Here is a 17948-nt window from a genome sequence, read left to right as displayed (position 1 = left end):
CAGTACAGCATAAATGGGCGCGATTTAGAAGGAACTGTTTCCAATGCTAGCCTCTGCTAAGGCTGAAGGGGACAGAGAGCAGCAGCAGCTGGTTTGTGTGAGTCACTGTGGGTGTATGTTTACTGGCACAAACAGGTCTTGTATATTGAGATAATCAGTGATGTGTGCGATAATCTGTATAAGCTTGGCACAAGCCTTGGATACACTGAAGTTAGTACCTCAAGTTTGTCTTGCTATAAAACAATGTCTGCACCAAAGAGGGCTGGGGGGGCACAATTGGAAGGGGCACTGTGATGCCACCGTCAGGCCTTGAAGGTCCTAGCCATGCTTCCTCTGTGTCTTCTCCCCCTGAGCAGCCAGAGGCGACTAGCCAATCTGAGCCAATACGGCTGTCAGGCATAGTAGCTACCCCAGGTGCTTCTGTCACAACCTACGTCACTAAGGACAATTTGGCATCAGCGTTAGCCAGCCTTGAGGATAAGATTGCTGACATGATTGCAGCATCACTAAGAGGGAAGAAACGTGATAGATCCCCCTCACCTGAGCCACTGCAGGTCACCATCTCTTTGGTAGGGGCCCCTGTGCATTACTTTGCCCAGGGGCTCATGATGCTGTTAAGGTAGCACTTCCCGTAAGAGGCTCCTGGTCCCTTTATTAGGTTGCCAGCTTTAAGTCTCCTGCCACTCTGTATGTCACTGAGCTTGGTGTCCTCCCACATGGCCCTGCCACATTAATGTTGCATCATTAAGTTGGCTGCCAAGTGGTGGCCATCTTTAAACCTGGGGAAATAGAAGAAGTGATTGGCGCTGCCTAGTGGGGTATTCGGGAAATCAATTTGTGGTTGCGTCACTCCTAAGTTAAATTTTATATGAAATATGTGCAAAATAGAACTATAATAAAAATTAGTGTAATAAAAGCTACATTAAGACCTATGTGTGTCCTTATAAGAACATAATATAAGGACCCCTACGCTAAGTAAAATCAAGGGTCATGAGTGGTGGTCTATGTGCTAAAACAAGATAATGTACACAAAAAATATATATATAATAAGAAACTATTGCAGTAGAATACAACAATTAAATACAATGCGTGCAATTAATAAATATAACGTGCAGTACTGAGTATGCGACTGACCAGCTAGAGGAGCGGATCGATTCTGCTGTTCTCCGTCTCGCCCACCTTAATGCCCTCCTAAAGAGTCACAGTTGGACTCTCAGAGGGCGGAGATTATAACTAGAGCATTAGAGGCAGAGAGGGGGCGGCATTTACTGAAGCCGAGTCGGACATTTTTACTAGAGGATCTAGGAAACTGTAGGCGGATCCAGCCCGGCAGCGCCACCCACAGATTTCACCAGTGTAAGATAAAAAAAAGCCCACCATATGTCACTGATAGTGAAGAAAGGCTCCTTTCCCTTCTCTTCCTCATACCCGTGTACTGTACTGGAATCTTTCTGTATCTATTAAGCGGACATCATATTATTCATAACGGAGTGAGATCGAGTACTAGGGACGTCCAGGTTGCCAATGTATGGGAGCGATCCCTAAATATCGACCCGCTGGTTATCCCTATAGGGGTAAAGGAATCTGGTAAGCGCAGGACCCCAGGCTTAGGGGAACACCTTACCTTCTGCCCACTCACCACACTCCGGGCCTAGAGAAAAGAGCACTTGAACCACCATATACGGACTATATATATATATAGGACTTGTTTGGATCTTTTAACCCACTGTGAATGCACTTGTTTTGGGATTGATTTGTATGATCTCCTACAGAGACACCCCACTTTTTTGCTGCCGGTTTTGCACAGTTTTAATATAATAATTTTTCCACCTTGCACTATTGCACTTATTTACTGGTAGCTATATATATATATTTTTTTTCACTTATATTTATTATTGTTATATTTATTGCTTGTGAATTTATGGTTGCTATTATATAAGAGATATTTATTTATTTATTCATTCATCACTCCACTTCCAATATTCACTATTGCACCCCTGCACTTTATATTTATTAATTGCACGCATTGTATTTATTTGTTGTATTCTACTGCAATAGTTTCTTATTATATATATTTTTTTGTGTACATTATCTTGTTTTAGCACATAGACCACCACTCGTGACCCTTGATTTTACTTAGGGTAGGGGTCCTTATATTATGTTCTTATAAGGACACACATAGGTCTTAATGTAGCTTTTATTACACTAATTTTTATTATAGTTCTATTTTGCACATATTTCATATAAAATTTAACTTAGGAGTGACGCAACCACAAAATGATTTCCCGAATACCCCACTAGGCAGCGCCAATCACTTCTTCTATTTCCCCTTATATATTCAATGCTCCCCTTCTAGGGCTGCATTTTCTGAAGTGGGCAGCAGCCGAGCGTGGTGTTACTTTCCATATATACCCCTTATCCTAAGCGTGGAAATTCACAAACTCTTCCATCTTTAAACCTGGGGTGCCCATGATCTCCTATCGCCCATGGGCCCCATGAGTTGTCAGTCCCCCCCTGTCCGGATGCATTGGTATTTGATAATACCCACTCTTTAGATCTAACACACTGAACCATTTTGCACCAGACAGGCACTGCAACACATCTTCTATCCGAGAAGATGGTCCTCCGTTTTAGAGTCTGGTAGCCAATACACATCCAAATGGTTCCATTTTTCTTCCGCACCACCACAATAGGGTATGCATAAGGACTTCTGGACTCTCGGATGACCCCAGACTTCTTCAGCTCAGCTACAGTAATTGCTCCTGAAGGTCTTCAAGGTCACTTAGAGGGATCCGCCGGGCTCTCTCCTGGAAAGGTTTATCTTCACTCAGCCGAATTCGGTGTTGAGCACTCTCAGCACAGCCCACATCAAAATAATTTTTGGAAAACATCTCATCCCATCTGGCTAGCTCGGCATTGATCCTCTCCCCCCACTTGAAAGGCATTGCAGGGCACTGAACCTGAGAATCCCCCTCTTCTCCTTTGGCCTTCTGAACCAGATCATTCAATGTCACCGGGGTGGCCGCACTTACCCGTCCTAGCACCATCCGAGGCTTCAAACTGATAGGTTGCCCGGTGACATTACAGACGCTGACCGAAGCTTTTCCCACAGTTCTTAATGTCTTTGTGGGTACAATTTCAGTGATCAATTCTACCCCTGTCTCTTCTTCCAGTGGGTCTGCCTCCAACAACACAAATGGACCCGGCTAATCCCAGGATAACTTGACAGTAGCCTTCATACATGCTCTTTCTCCGGGCTGCAACACTTTCTCCCGAGTATCCAATCACCATAGCCTCCCCACTCTCTCAGACGGTGCCTTTTGTTCCTGAACCACCCGTTGAAAACCTTTACTTAACTTTGGATGTACCTCTTCAGTAGCTGAACTCTTTGTGGCTAATGGGATGAGTAGTCTTCACACCAAATCAATATTGGTTCCTTTCAGCAAGGAATTCTGTCTCGCCTCTGGAGGCCGGGGACAAACCACGGCTGGCGTATCAAAAGTCTGTCTTTCCTGCCAATGAAGGGTCAAAGACTATCTTGATAGTTATGTATCCATCATACCAGTGGCGGCTGGTGCATGAAAATTTGGGGGGCGGCAAAACCAACACCCCCCCCCCCCCCACAGTATGGCCGGTGTAACGGTAGAAAACCATGCCTCATGAAAATTCCGTCACTTCCGGTGCCACTTCCGGTGCACATACGTCATGGAACAGCTGAGCAGGTTACCATTGCGCATGCTCAGAGGTCCGGAGGGTAGGGAATTTTGACGGGGTAGTGTGTTGTAACGTTACACCACATCAGCTGTTGCCGCGGTAACATTAAAACATCTCGGCTGCAACATGAAATCATCTCCGCTTCTACCCCTGTGACTTCCCTGATCTCGGCTACTAAATGTAAAAGCGGAGGCGGGTCTATGAAAATATAAATCACGGAGCCAAGATCTCCGTGATTTATATTTTCATACACCCGCTGCTTTTACATTTAGTAGCCGAGATCAGGTAAGTCACAGGGGTAGTAGCGGAGATGATTTCATGTTGCAGCCGAGATGTTTTAATGTTACCGCGGCAACAGCTGATGCGGTGTAACGTTACAACACACTACCCCCCTCCAAAGAAAAGGGTCTCCAGAAAATAGTTGAACTATACAAGAAGCAATAAGAATGCCGCATTAATGGCCAAAACATCAAAAATGATATTTTATTAAATATTCAGTAGCAAAAAAAGCCAACATATTTTAAAGGTTCAGATATTCTCCCTTCAACAATGCTACAATACAAATAAAAACATAAAAGTTTATAAAGAATATAAAATTTGTCTTAAAAGAAAAAGATTGATTATGCAAAAAAAAAAAAGAAACTTTAAAAACTCATCAACAATGGCCACAAGCAAATGAATGGGACTGGATGACATCACTGGTTGCCAAGGATGCGGTGGGTGCTGGCACCTGCTACTTCCTTAACCACCCCCCATCCGCGCTACAGCCTATATACGGCTGCAGCGCGGACTCGAATTTTCGGGAGGCCGTTTTTAAACCTCCCAGTGACACGCCCCCAATGCGCTCCCGCGAGCGCGCTGTGGGGAAAATCACAGATCGTGGTGAATGGCCAATCACAGCGGCCATTCACCACGTGATCTGGCCGTCCAATGAGCGATGATCTCATATGTAAACATATGAGATCATCTCTCATCGCCGGCGCTCCTTCCTCACACGGAGCCTGCAGCGTGAGGAAGGAGGGGGAGCCTCACAGCGCCGGGGACACAGGAGAATGTAATCAGGGCACCGATCACCAGTGCCCCGATTACACAAGGTAAAAACACACACACACAGTGCCCCCCCATCAGTGCCCACAGTGCCCGCCATCAGTGCCCCCATCAATGCCCACAATCAGTGCCAATAGTGCTGCTAGTCAGTGCCCATCAGTGCCTGCTCATCTAGGCACTGATGAGCACTGACTGGCAGCACTATGGGCACTGAGTGTGGGCACTGATGATGCTGCCCATCAGTGCCGCTCATCAGTGCCACCCATCCAGTGCCATCCGCCAGTGCCCATCAGTGCCGCCTATCAGTGCCCATCAGTGCCGCCTGTCAGTGCCCAGCAGTGCCGCCTATCAGTGCCCAGCAGTGCCGCCTATCAGTGCTCATCAGTGCCGCCTCTCAGTGCCGCCTCTCAGTGCCGCCTATCAGTGCTCATCAGTGCGGCATATTAGTACCTCCTCATCAGTGCCCATAAGTGCCACCTCATCAGTGCCCATAAGTGCCACCTCATCAGTGCCCATCAGTGCAGCCTATCAGTGCCGCCTCATCAGCGCACATCAGTGAAGGAGAAAAATAAGAGAGAAAATAAGAAAAACTTTTTTTTTTTTTCAAAATTTTTTGTCTTTATTCTTTTTTTTTGTAAAAAATAAAAAACCCAGAGATGATTAAATACCACCAAAAGAAAGCTCTATTTGTGTGAAAAAAATGATAAAAATTTCAAATGGGTACAGTGTAGCATGACCGCGCAATTGTCATTCAAAGTGTGACAGCGCTGAAAGCTGAAAATTGGCCTGGATGGGAAGGGTGTTTAAGTGCACAGAAGGCAAGTGGTTAACAACCATTGATAGTGGAAGAAGGACCTGTCATAAACTGTATAGCAGTGGTACAAAATCACTACTATATGTGATGTTCTGTGCCACCGAACAAGTCACAAATATGGCATTCAGACAAACACCCAAACAAGAAAAGTTCGGTCCAGACCTGTGTTCAGACTAAACATTTAGCTCATCCCTAGAAAGGTGTGCGAGACAGAATAATAATAATAAAACCCTTACTGAGAGTAAAAGGATCAGTCTACTGTAGACAAAGGGATTTGTTTCAGTTACAGAGCCTGAAGAGCTCCATTACTTGACTTTTTATACTTTATGTGGTCGGTTTACTAAAGGCAAATAGGCTATTCACTTTGCAAAGGAATTTTCCCTTGGCTTAGTGAATGAGGTGAAGTTCCTCTGACTTCCATCATCCAATAATGTGCAAGCAAAAATGTATATATATTTTTCGTTTTCTTGCATGGGTACTACAAACAACCTTTAGAGAGATGGGCTGTGATGCCATAAACATCTGCTGCAACAGACTTTACCCTATTATTGAGTATAAATAAAACATTGAGTACACAACTTCAACAGGTGTATAGATAACAGAAGTGATGATCTCCTATGGTATAAACTATACATGTTTAAAGGGCTGGCAAAGAGAAAATACACATTGGCTTATTGATTAAGGTAAAATAGTAATTTGTGTGTGTATATACAGTGCATTGCGAAAGTATTCGGCCCCCTTGAACTTTTCGACCTTTTGCCACATTTCAGGCTCCAAACATAAAGATATAAAACTGAAATTTTTTGTGAAGAATCAACAACAAGTGGGACACAATCATGAAGTGGAACAAAATTTATTGGATATTTTAAACTTTTTTAACAAATAAAAAACTGAAAAATTGGGCGTGCAAAATTATTCAGCCCCCTTAAGTTAATACTTTGTAGCGCCACCTTTTGCTGCGATTACAGCTGTAAGTCGCTTGGGGTATGTCTCTATCAGTTTTGCACATCGAGAGACTGACATTTTTGCCCATTCCTCCTTGCAAAACAACTCGAGCTCAGTGAGGTTGGATGGAGAGCGTTTGTGAACAGCAGTTTTCAGTTCTTTCCACAGATTCTCGATTGGATTTAGGTCTGGACTTTGACTTGGCCATTCTAACACCTGGATATGTTTATTTGTGAACCATTCCACTGTAGATTTTGCTTTATGTTTTGGATCATTGTCTTGTTGGAAGAGAAATCTCTGTCCCAGTCTCAGGCCCAAACCATGATGCTGCCACCACCATGTTTGACAGTGGGGATGGTGTGTTCAGGGTGATGAGCTGTGTTGCTTTTACGCCAAACATAACGTTTTGCATTGTTGCCAAAAAGTTTGATTTTGGTTTCATCTGACCAGAGCACCTTCTTCCACATGTTTGGTGTCTCCCAGGTGGCTTTTGGCAAACTTTAAACAACACTTTTTATGGATATCTTTAAGAAATGGCTTTCTTCTTGTCACTCTTCCATAAAGGCCAGATTTGTGCAGTATACGACTGATTGTTGTCCTATGGACAGAGTCTCCCACCTCAGCTGTAGATCTCTGCAGTTCATCCAGAGTGATCATGGGCCTCTTGGCTGCATCTCTGATCAGTCTTCTCCTTGTATGAGCTGAAAGTTTAGAGGGACGGCCAGGTCTTCGTAGATTTGCAGTGGTCTGATACTCCTTCCATTTCAATATTATCGCTTGCACAGTGCTACTTGGTATGTTTAAAGCTTGGGAAATCTTTTTGTATCCAAATCCAGCTTTAAACTTCTCCACAACAGTATCTCGGACCTGCCTGGTGTGTTCCTTGTTCTTCATGATGCTCTCTGCGCTTTAAAGGGACCTCTGAGACTATCACAGTGCAGGTGCATTTATACGGAGACTTGATTACACACAGGTGGATTCTATTTATCATCATTAGTCATTTAGGTCAACATTGGATCATTCAGAGATCCTCCCTGAACTTCTGGAGAGAGTTTGCTGCACTGAAAGTAAAGGGGCTGAATAATTTTGCAAGCCCAATTTTTCTGTTTTTTATTTGTTAACAAAGTTTGAAATATCCAATAAATTTCGTTCCACTTCATGATTGTGTCCCACTTGTTGTTGATTCTTCACAAAAAATTACAGTTTTATATCTTTATGTTTGAAGCCTGAAATGTGGCAAAAGGTTGAAAATTTCAAGGGGGCCGAATACTTTCCCAATGCACTATATATATGTATATATATATATATATATATATATATATATATACACTGCACTGTCTGATAAACTGCAAATCACTTTCCTCTCCCTGCCTCAATTATGAAACTCTCCCTGCCTCAACCACTTCCTTTCTCGCCCGCACATTCCCACTACAAGCGACTGCTGTGTGAGCAGCCTAATTTATAGTGTGTGGCGTGTACTTAGCCCCTGAGCCATGATTGGCTAAAGGCAGCCTGCCTTTGTCCAATCATGGCAGAGATGATTTAATTGGCCAAAGCATGGAGGTCAGAGTGCATGCTTTGGAACATCACATAATGCACTGCACAAGCGACGCAGTGCATTATGGATGTGGGCGCTCTAATTTCCCGCAAAGCACATTTGTTCGTCATTCGACGAATGAGTGAACAGCCAATGTTCGAGTCGAACTTAAATTCGACTCAAACTCGAAGCTCATCCCTAATCATGATGTACACCTAGGAGGTGTGTCCATCATTGCCCTGAGTTGGGTATCATTCAACCCAGAGGGCAATGGCAGCAGCGGAGGATCTAGGGGGTAGTGCTGAAGCCAAGTAGTGCTTTGAAGGTATTTTTCTAATAAGGGGCGGGGGTTTAATTATTGTTGGCGCAGTTATAGGTCACCCCATTGATCTTTTTGCAAGCGGTTGCTAAGTGGAAGTGTCTGCCTGCTGTTATTGCATGGTGAGTAAATAAAACATATCTCTCCCGGCATCCCAGCATACGCAACCACCAGCAAAAAAAGGAAGTTGCTTCTTAAACACTTCTTAAAGCATCTCCAACTCTGTGTTGATTTGAAGGAAAATCAGTGAGCCATTGGCATGAGCAGGGGGGTGAGGATTCTGAGAAGTATTGCACACAAGCGTGAAATGACATTCATTGTTGGTGTGCTGATGAGAATATAAAAGGAAGGCTCTGCTGATCTCTCGTTCTGAAGAGGCTACCTGCCTTTTTTTTGGTGTGGGGTTCCCCTTAAATACTAACCATTAGGATAAGGGGGGGGGTCCCCAAATCATATCTACACTATATTACCAAAAGTATTGGGACACCTGCCTTTACAAATGCATGAACTTTAATGGCATCCCAGTCTTGAGCTGGATACACTCACTATACAATCTTCTTTAGTTTTTTTCCTTTGGATTTACCAAAACCAAATAATATGAGGTCAACCCCAAACACTTTGAATTTGTATGCAATCAGACAGGCAATTGCACTACATAGTTGAAGGTAAATCTAAAGGAAATTGAACAACAAAAGTTGTATAGTGTGAATCTAGCTTTAGTCCGTAGGGTTCAATATTGAGGTGGCCCACCCTTTGCAGCTATAACAGCTTCAACTCTTCTGGGAAGGCTGTCCACAAGGCTTAGGAGTGTCTATGGGAATGTTCGACCATTCTTCCAGAAGCACATTTGTGAGATCAGGCATACTGACAAAAAGGTCTGGCTCATAGTCTCCACTCTTATTCATCCCAAAGGTGTTCTATCGGGTTGAGGTCAGGACTCTGTGCAGGCCAGTCCTCCACGCCAATCTCACTCATCCATGTCTTTATGGGCCTTGCTTTGTGCACTTGTCCATATCATTTGGTGGAGGGGGGATTATGGTGTGGGGTTGTTTTTCAGGGGTTGAGTTTGGCCCCTTAGTTCCAGTGAAGGGAACTCTTAAGGCCAGGGCCGGCCCTACCATGGGTCCCACTGGGTCCATTGGACCCAGGCAGCACTTTCAGAGAGGCAGCAAATTGACGCCCAAAAAAGTTTTTTGTGTCATCAGTTTGCAGCGCTTTTATGGATGGCATTTCACTATCTCATACTGCCGCCTGTAGCGCAAACTGATAAGAATGAGGAGGCGGAGCATCTCCCCATGGGAACGTCTCTCACCTAATCGGGGTGTGCGCAATGACAGATATCAGCGCACTCCATCTCACGCAGGGCAGGCTGGATCTTCTAGGGGGGTGGCCGCCGCAGACACAGGAGTGACAGGAGGACTGAGGACAGACAGTGGGTGTTTGGTGGACTGGTCTGGTGGTGAGCTATGGAGGATATCAGTATATATAATATTTTCTAAATTATATATTTAAATAAAGCAATGGATGTGGGGGCCTTTTGGTGGGTGTGATTTTTTTTTTCTTTTTTTTAGGGGGTGGGAGGGGGGTAGCATTTTATTAACCACTTGCCGACCGCCGCACGACTATTTACGGTGGCGGTCAGCCCCTCACAGGCAAAGTGACGTAGTACTACGTCGCTAGCCTGTGAGCCTCTAGGGGACGAGCGCGCGCCTCCGGAGGCGCGCTCCCTCCCCCGCTCGTTCCCTAACATGTCCGCACGTGTGACCGGCGGACCCGATGTCCGCCGGTCACTCGCGATCTCCCCGTGGACAGGGAGAAAGGCAGGCGGCTAATGTAAACAAAGCCGCCTGTCATTCTCCCTGATCTAACTGCAGAGATCATACCATCCTGCTATGTAGGATGGTATGTCTCTGTGGTTACATCACTAGCCACACCCCTTTACAGTAAGAATCACGCCCCTAGGGACACACTTAACCCCTTGATCACTAATAAAGTTAACCCCTTCCCTGCCAGTGTCATTTTTACAGTAACAGTGCATATTTATAGCACTGATTACTGTAGTAATGTCACTGGTACCCCCAAAAGTGTCAAAAATGTCAGTCAAGGGATCTGTCCGCCGCAATGTCGCAGTCCCGCAAAAAAAAATCGCAGATCGCCGCCATTACTCGTTAAAAAAAAAACAATAAAAATGACAAAAATCTTTCCCTTAGTTAGTAAATGCAATAACCTTTGCGCAAACCAATCAAAATACGCTTATTGCGATTTTTTTTTTTTACCAAACATATATAACAAATTGGCCTAAAATGTTACAAAATTTGGATTTTTACATTTTTTTGGGGGGCTAATTTCATATGAAAAAATTAGAAAAATATTGTTATTTTTTCAAAATTGACGCTCTTTTTTTGTTTATAGCGCAAAAAGTAAAAATCGCACAGGTGATCAAATACCACCAAAAGAAAGCTCTGTTTGTGGGAAAAAAAGAACGTCAATTTCATTTGGATACAGCTTCGCACGACCGCGCAATTGTCCGTTAAAGTCACGCAGTGCCGAATCGCAAAATAGGGCCTGGTCAGGAAGGGGGTAAAATCTTCCGGGGCTTAAGTGGTTAATGGACGCAGGCAGCACAATGTCTTGGGCCAGCCCTGGGTGCACCACGTATTTCCTTTAAGTGCCCAGGGTGCCCCAAGTCTTTCACAACCCTATTTGAATGGCACTCAGGAATTGATTCTCTGTTTTTAATGTAACACAATAATTGTTTTATAACATATCAGTTTTTTGCTTTACAATTGAGAAAACAAGAACTATAGTTCATTGAAAACAAATATGATTAATGTTTGCATGTTTGCCTTTTTAATTTTTTTGCCTTTGTTATTTGTCTTTGTATGGCTTTTGCTGACATTTTGGTATAATTTCTTTTCTTGGGCCCTAGTATGGTAATGATTATCTTATTTGGGTCCTCAAACTAGAGGTTAAAAAAAAAAGCCTAGTAAGTTTTTTTTTTTTTCCTGCCATCACAAAACCCCTCCTCTGACTTCCAGCTGTCAGAGTCTACAACTTCCCCTCCCTTCTGTAGATTGGTATACGTGAACAAAGCTCTGGTTTCGTCTGCGTTCAGGATGTCTGTGCCTTCCCCAGGAGTTGTAATCCACCTCTACCTTATTGTCTTGGCCTGCACCCATCTTTCAGGTTAGTCCTCTGAATACATTGATGATAAAATAAAATATCTAACTGTTCTGCCTGAGTGCAGGGTGTGTATAGTTGGAATAAACATTTTTTACAAGGATATAATACTGCAACAGCATGATGTGTAGACTGTTAGTATTTGAGCTACAGCAGATCTGTAGGCTTATTTAAGCATCTCTATCCAATTGTGTCCAGTTCTTTGTTTTGGTTTGCCATTATGACCTACATTGTCTAATATTTTTCTCCACTGTTAAACTAAACCTTCTTCGTAATTTTTAAATATTTTAAATTGATAAAAGCCAGCAAATCAGTTGCAAACCCAGGCTTGCAAGCAACGTTTTTTAAGTCTTTACTGAATTTTGAGATTATGATGCAAATCTACCTCCATAACGCAACCCACCGATAATTAATAAGTGATCCAAATTCAAAAAAGATAGTCTATAGGCTGGTCATCTATCCATCTCTTCCACCTTTTTCGTAACCCACCGATAATTAATAAGTGATCCAAATTCAAAAAAGATAATCTATAGGGTGGTCATCTATCCATCTCTTCCACCTTTTTCGTAACCCACCGATAATTAATAAGTGATCCAAATTCAAAAAAGATAATCTATAGGGTGGTCATCCATCTCTTCCACCTTTTTCGTAACCCACCGATAATTAATAAGTGATCCAAATTCAAAAAAGATAATCTATAGGGTGGTCATCCATCCATCTCTTCCACCTTTTTCGTAACCCACCGATAATTAATAAGTGATCCAAATTCAAAAAAAGATAGTCTATAGGCTGGTCATCCGTCCATCTCTTCCACCTTTTTCGTAACCCACCGATAATTAATAAGTGATCCAAATTCAAAAAAGATAGTCTATAGGCTGGTCATCCGTCCATCTCTTCCACCTTTTTCGTAACCCACCGATAATTAATAAGTGATCCAAATTCAAAAAAAGATAATCTATAGGGTGGTCATCCATCCATCTCTTCCACCTTTTTCGTAACCCACCGATAATTGATAAGTGATCCAAATTCAAAAAAAGATAGTCTGTAAGCTGGTCATCCTTCCATCTCTTCCACCTTTTTCCCGTTACTTCTGAAAGGAGTTTTTGTGATGGCAGTAGCATCAATCATTCAGTTCATTGATGGGCATCTTGACGTATAGCAGAAGGGATCATGCAACCAGTAGAAGATCTGGGGTAGAGGCAGGGGTTGGGTACTCAGAAGAAAATGCCAAACATAAGAGATGACCACATCAGCTGACACATCCTTGTAGGATCCCCTCAGTATACAAGAACACTGCAATTGTGGATTTGGAAATATTTATTGCTGTTTTAAGTTAATCAAACACTAGATAATAGGAAGTAGAGCTCTTTTGCATATTTTATGCCTTTATGGTTTAAATTTAAATGTGGAGGACATACACAGTATCTGCCACTTAGACAGCACCAGTGTTAATTTTGGCAGCAAATTTCAATTTAGTTTTAGTCTTAGGACTAAAATGGCATTTTAGTTTTAGTCCCATTTTAGTCTTCCGCAAGTGTTTTAGTTTTAGTCGTATTTAGTCGACTAAAACTCCAGTACATTTTAGTCGACTAAAACGTCCTACATTTTAGTCGACTAAAACTAATTTTAGTCATCTATAATCGAATGGGTGTAGTTCAATTGTAATTTGTAATGCATTATTTAAGCATTTCTCTACAATTTCCAAACTCATTATATACTACTGCTGGTCCTGGAGTGAAAAATCGAATATGTTATTATTTATGGTGGTATTAAGCTTTCAGCATGCACCAGTGTTAATTTTGGCAGCAAATTTTCGATTTAGTTTTAGTTATAGTCTTTTGACTAAAATGCCATTTTTAGTTTTAGTCGCATTTTAGTCATCTGAATTGTTTAAGTTTTAGTCGTATTTTAGTAGACTAAAATTGTGTTAATTTAGTCGACGAAAACGTTTTAGTCGGTTTTAGACGACAAAATTAACACTGGACAGCACTAAAGCAGCCCATAGATGATTTTTTTTTTTTTCATTCAACCAGCAGGTTAAAGGAAAAAACTGACTTGATTCTTCCATCTACACACTTAACTAGTTCCGGACCGCCCGCCGCCGATTTACTGCGGCAGACTGGGCCTCCTGCGCGAACCGACGTAGATCTACTTTGGTCGCGTGCCTGCAGCTAGGGCGAGCGTGTGTACTCCCGCCCCCACTGGGCATCGGGGACTCCGATGCACGGGGCCAGCGGCTCCAATTGCTGCCTGACACCCGTGATCGTTCCCCGCTGAGAGAGAAGAACGGTGAGCTGTTGTAAACACATCTGACTGTTCTTCTCCCTGGAATGATCACAGAGCTCCTGTGATCCTTCTATATAGGATCACAGGTCTCTGTGATCATTTCACAATCCCTGCCCCCATACAGTTAGAATCATTCCCCTAGGGTCACATTTAACCCCTTGATCACCCACAGTGTTAACCCCTTCCCTGCCAGTGTCATTATTACAGTAACAGTGCATATTTTTAGCACTGATTACTGTATTAATGTCACTGGTCCTCCCAAAAGTGTCAGTTAGGGGTCCGATCTGTCTGCCGCAATGTCGCAGTCCCCCAAATAATTGCACACCGCCGCCATTACTAATAAAAATATAAAAAAAAAACAATAAAAATTACATAAATCTTTCCCGTAGTTAGTAGACGCAAAAATGTTTAAACCAATCAAACTACGCTTATTGCGATTTTTTTTTTTTACCAAAAATATGTAGCAGAAAATAAATTGGCCTAATATGTTAAAAAATTTAGATTTTTACATTTTTTTTGTGGGGGGGGGGGGGGGGGGATGTTATATATCAGAATGTGAAAAATATTGTTTTTTTTTTTTTTCAGAATTGTTGCTATTTTTTTATTTATAGCCCAAAAAATAAAAATCGCAGAGGTGATCAAATACCACCTAAAGAAAGCTCTATTTGTGGGAAAAAAGGACATCAATTCTATTTAGGTACAGCATCCCATGACCGCGCAATTGTCCGTTAAAGTAACGCAGTGCCGAACCGCAAAAAATGGCCTGGTTATTGAGGGGAAAAATACTTCCAGTCCAGAAGTGGTTAAGCTGGCCATGCACTAGTAGAATTTTGTACAACGTTTTTTGTGTGAAGAACGTTTATTCAATTTTCTAATGGTTAATGGTCAAATTGACGTTTATTTTCAACCACATGATCAAGAAGATTTATATAAAAAATATATTTATATATAAAAAAATAAAAATATAAAAAAATATATTTATATATAAAATGTATTATAAAAAAATAAGACATTTAAGAAATAAAATTTTTTAAATGAGTACATTTGTAAAAGTGAATGTGGTTTTTGTTCAGGAAAGTCCATTTACTACAAAATTGAATATTAAATGACTTATGATGAGCATTTATGAAATCATCAAATTTACTAAAAAACTTCCTACAAATGTTCATACAGAATCTACTAGTATATGGCCACCTTTGTCATGACATGAGCTTAGGCAAAATGGGTCATGCAGCAACAGTGCATGAAATGTAAGAGAGTTGTACTGAATCTGGCCCAGCCATGGAATACATTTTCAGCCTTTAGGTGGGCAGAGGGAGTAAATAATCTCCTGCCTAAAAGTTCCTTTCAGAAGTAATAGGAAGAAGGTAGTGGAAAAAAGGGCGATCAGCGTGCAGAATATAATTTTGGAATTTATTATTGAAATAATTTGCAATTTTTTTAGTGCCCGTTCACACTAGAATCCACATTCCTGCACAATTGATGTGCAATTCAGTGCCATGCAATTTTCAGCCCACTCATTGGAATGGGCTGAAATCGCACAGAATCGCACCAAAAGTAGTGCATGCACTATTTTCAAGGGTCTGACACACTGGCTTTAACCACTTAAGGACTGAGCCCATTTTTGACACATGTTGTTTACAAGTTAAAATCAGTATTTTTTGCTAGAAAATCACTTAGAACTCCTCGCTGGGCCGACGTCGCCAATTACCCCACCCAATAACTCCCTCTTTTAATAAATTCCATCTTGGTGGGCCCTCTTTATTTACAGACCTGCCCGAATGACAGTTTCGCCACACTACAACCGTAATTCGATAATTGTTATAAATTTCACTCCCCCGGCTTGGTTTCCTGACCACAATTGATACTTGGTGCCTCCAAAGATTGGCAACCTCATGTTTCTTGTTATTGTAATATTATTTTTGATTCCTGTTTTAACCACTTACCGCAAAGTGACGTAGATCTACGTCGGCTGACTTTGCGTGGTTATACCGGGATGATGCCTCTAGCTAGAGGCATCATCCCGGTACCGTTGTTTAGAGCCAGCGGTCGGTTTTCCGGCGGTAATGACTGATGCGGTTTGGGAGCCGCTCAATGGTTACCCCGGTGAGCAGGAGGAGACGTCCCACCCCTCCCGCCGCCTTCCGCGGCTCTGCCCGGGTCTCCTGTCCCACCGGGAGACCCGAGCAACCAGCCGACACGTCCGCCGGCTGGATGTAGTCCCTATCTAAGCCGGATGTGGCTTCAATCGGGTCTCCGAGTTAAACCTCCGGGTTACGTCATCGGAGACCCGATCAAAGCCACATCCGGCTTAGATCGGGTCTCCGATGACGTAACCCGGAGGCGGCGTCCATGGCGTCACATCCGGGTCACTCGGCTGCTAAAGGCGGCAGATTAAAAAAACTAGTGTATTCAAAAATGCAGTTTTCGGCGTTTTGAATAGATGGAAGTGTAGTGGAGGGGTTTGGGGTCTTTTAGACCCTCGATCTCCCCATAAAGTGTACCTGTCACTGCCTATAGCTGTCACAAGGGATGTTTACATTGCTTGTGACAGCAATAAAAGTGATCAGATTTTTTTTTTAAAAAACCTGTAATAAAGTTAAAAAAATAAATAAATAAATAGAAAAAAAAAAAAAAAAATTTAGCTCGCACACGAAAGAGAACGTATATGGAAGTCGAGCCGTCAATTAAATCACCGTTCAAAACACACATGTGAGGTATCGCCGCGATCGCCAGAGCGTGAGCAATCATTTTTAAAAAAGCACTACACTCTAACTCTAAACTGGTAACCGTTAAACATTTTTAAATCGTCGCCTATTGAGATTTCTATTGACCTTCGTTTTTTCGCCATTCCGCGGGTGTGCGCAATTTTAAACCGTAAACATGTTGGGTATCTATTTACTCGGCGTGACATCTTCTTTCACAATATATTAAAAAAATGGGCTAACTTTACTGTTTAGTTTTTTTTAAAAGCAGTGAAATGTGATTTTTTTGTAATTTTTCCCAAAAAATTGCGTTTTAAAGACCGCTGCGCAAATACCGCGTGACAAAAAATATTGCAATGACCGCCATTTTTTTTTTATATATTTTTATTGAAAAACAACAGCCTGTTATTCTCCAGAGTCTTTGCTAAAATATATATATATATATATATATAATGTTTGGGGGTTCTAAATATTTTTCTAGCAAAAAATACTGATTTTAACTTTTAAACAAAAAGTGTCAAAAATATGCCTGGGGCTTAAGTGGTTAAGGAATGTTTGCCATATTTTGTTTGGTTTTAATAAATGGGCCTTACGGACAAATTTTACTCTTGTGTTTTGGCATTTTTTCTACAGATAGTTGGGGTAAAAGGGGTTGGGTTGGTTAGAGGTTATGATGAGGTTGAGGATTACATCTGGGGTGCCTTAGTCATGATTTTTCATAAATAAATACTATTGCATTATTATAAGCCTTGTATTTAACTGGAAAATCCCAGTCTCATTCTGCAGATAATGGGATTTGCTGTGTTACTCAGAGAAAATTACCAAAAAGCCCAGTTTTGACATTTCTGATTAACAATGATGGATTTGGTGGCAGATGTTTCACAACATCTCTTTCGTTATTCTGCTAATCTTTAAATGAATATTTCTTGTTTAATTGTGTAACAGTGTTCAGCCTTTGCTTGATGTAACCAAGATAATTTGATGTTATCGATGATGCATTGTAAAAACTGATGGTGGATTATCTATAGCATCCACATGTTTATTCATCCTTTGCCGATTCTGTTAGGTCTTACTGCATTTTGCGTTCTGTTTTAATAAATAATAATAAAATTGTTTGAAAAAAAAAAATTGTTTGAGTTTTTAGAGGGTCACTAAAGATAGAAATACGTGTGGCTTTTGGTAGAGAATGAAGAGTAGCGAATGTATATTTTTATAATTTAATAACGAAACTTGTGTTATAGCTCTTATAGCTCTAACTTTAAATGCTTTCCAATTTCAATTATTAAATAGTTAATCATGTTAATTTTCTGTTCACCTTTTTTAGTCATTGAGTCTGCACAGTAGATGTTCTTGGACCATAAAACGTTTCTAACACATTGCCGTTTGGCATTCTGTTATATG

At 41.7% G+C, this 17948-nt stretch overlaps 1 protein-coding gene across 1 annotated transcript in view; it reads left to right on the top strand.

Annotated features, from left to right (window-relative positions):
• LOC309569130 (SLAM family member 9-like) overlaps positions 1 to 17948 on the top strand; it is a gene marked incomplete at its 5' end in the record, with an annotated part of 139940 nt that overhangs the window by 2323 nt on the left and 119669 nt on the right. Inside the window, one exon of the mRNA XM_082274892.1 lies at positions 11415 to 11562. Within this exon, the coding sequence (XP_082131018.1) occupies positions 11415 to 11562 (148 nt within the window). The remainder of the gene's footprint in view (positions 1 to 11414; positions 11563 to 17948) is intronic.

This window comes from Pelophylax lessonae (assembly GCF_965119305.1).
Source record: "Pelophylax lessonae genome assembly, chromosome: 13".
In the NCBI taxonomy this organism is placed as follows: Eukaryota; Metazoa; Chordata; class Amphibia; order Anura; family Ranidae; genus Pelophylax; species Pelophylax lessonae.
This window is presented reverse-complemented; position numbering and strand designations above follow the sequence as displayed.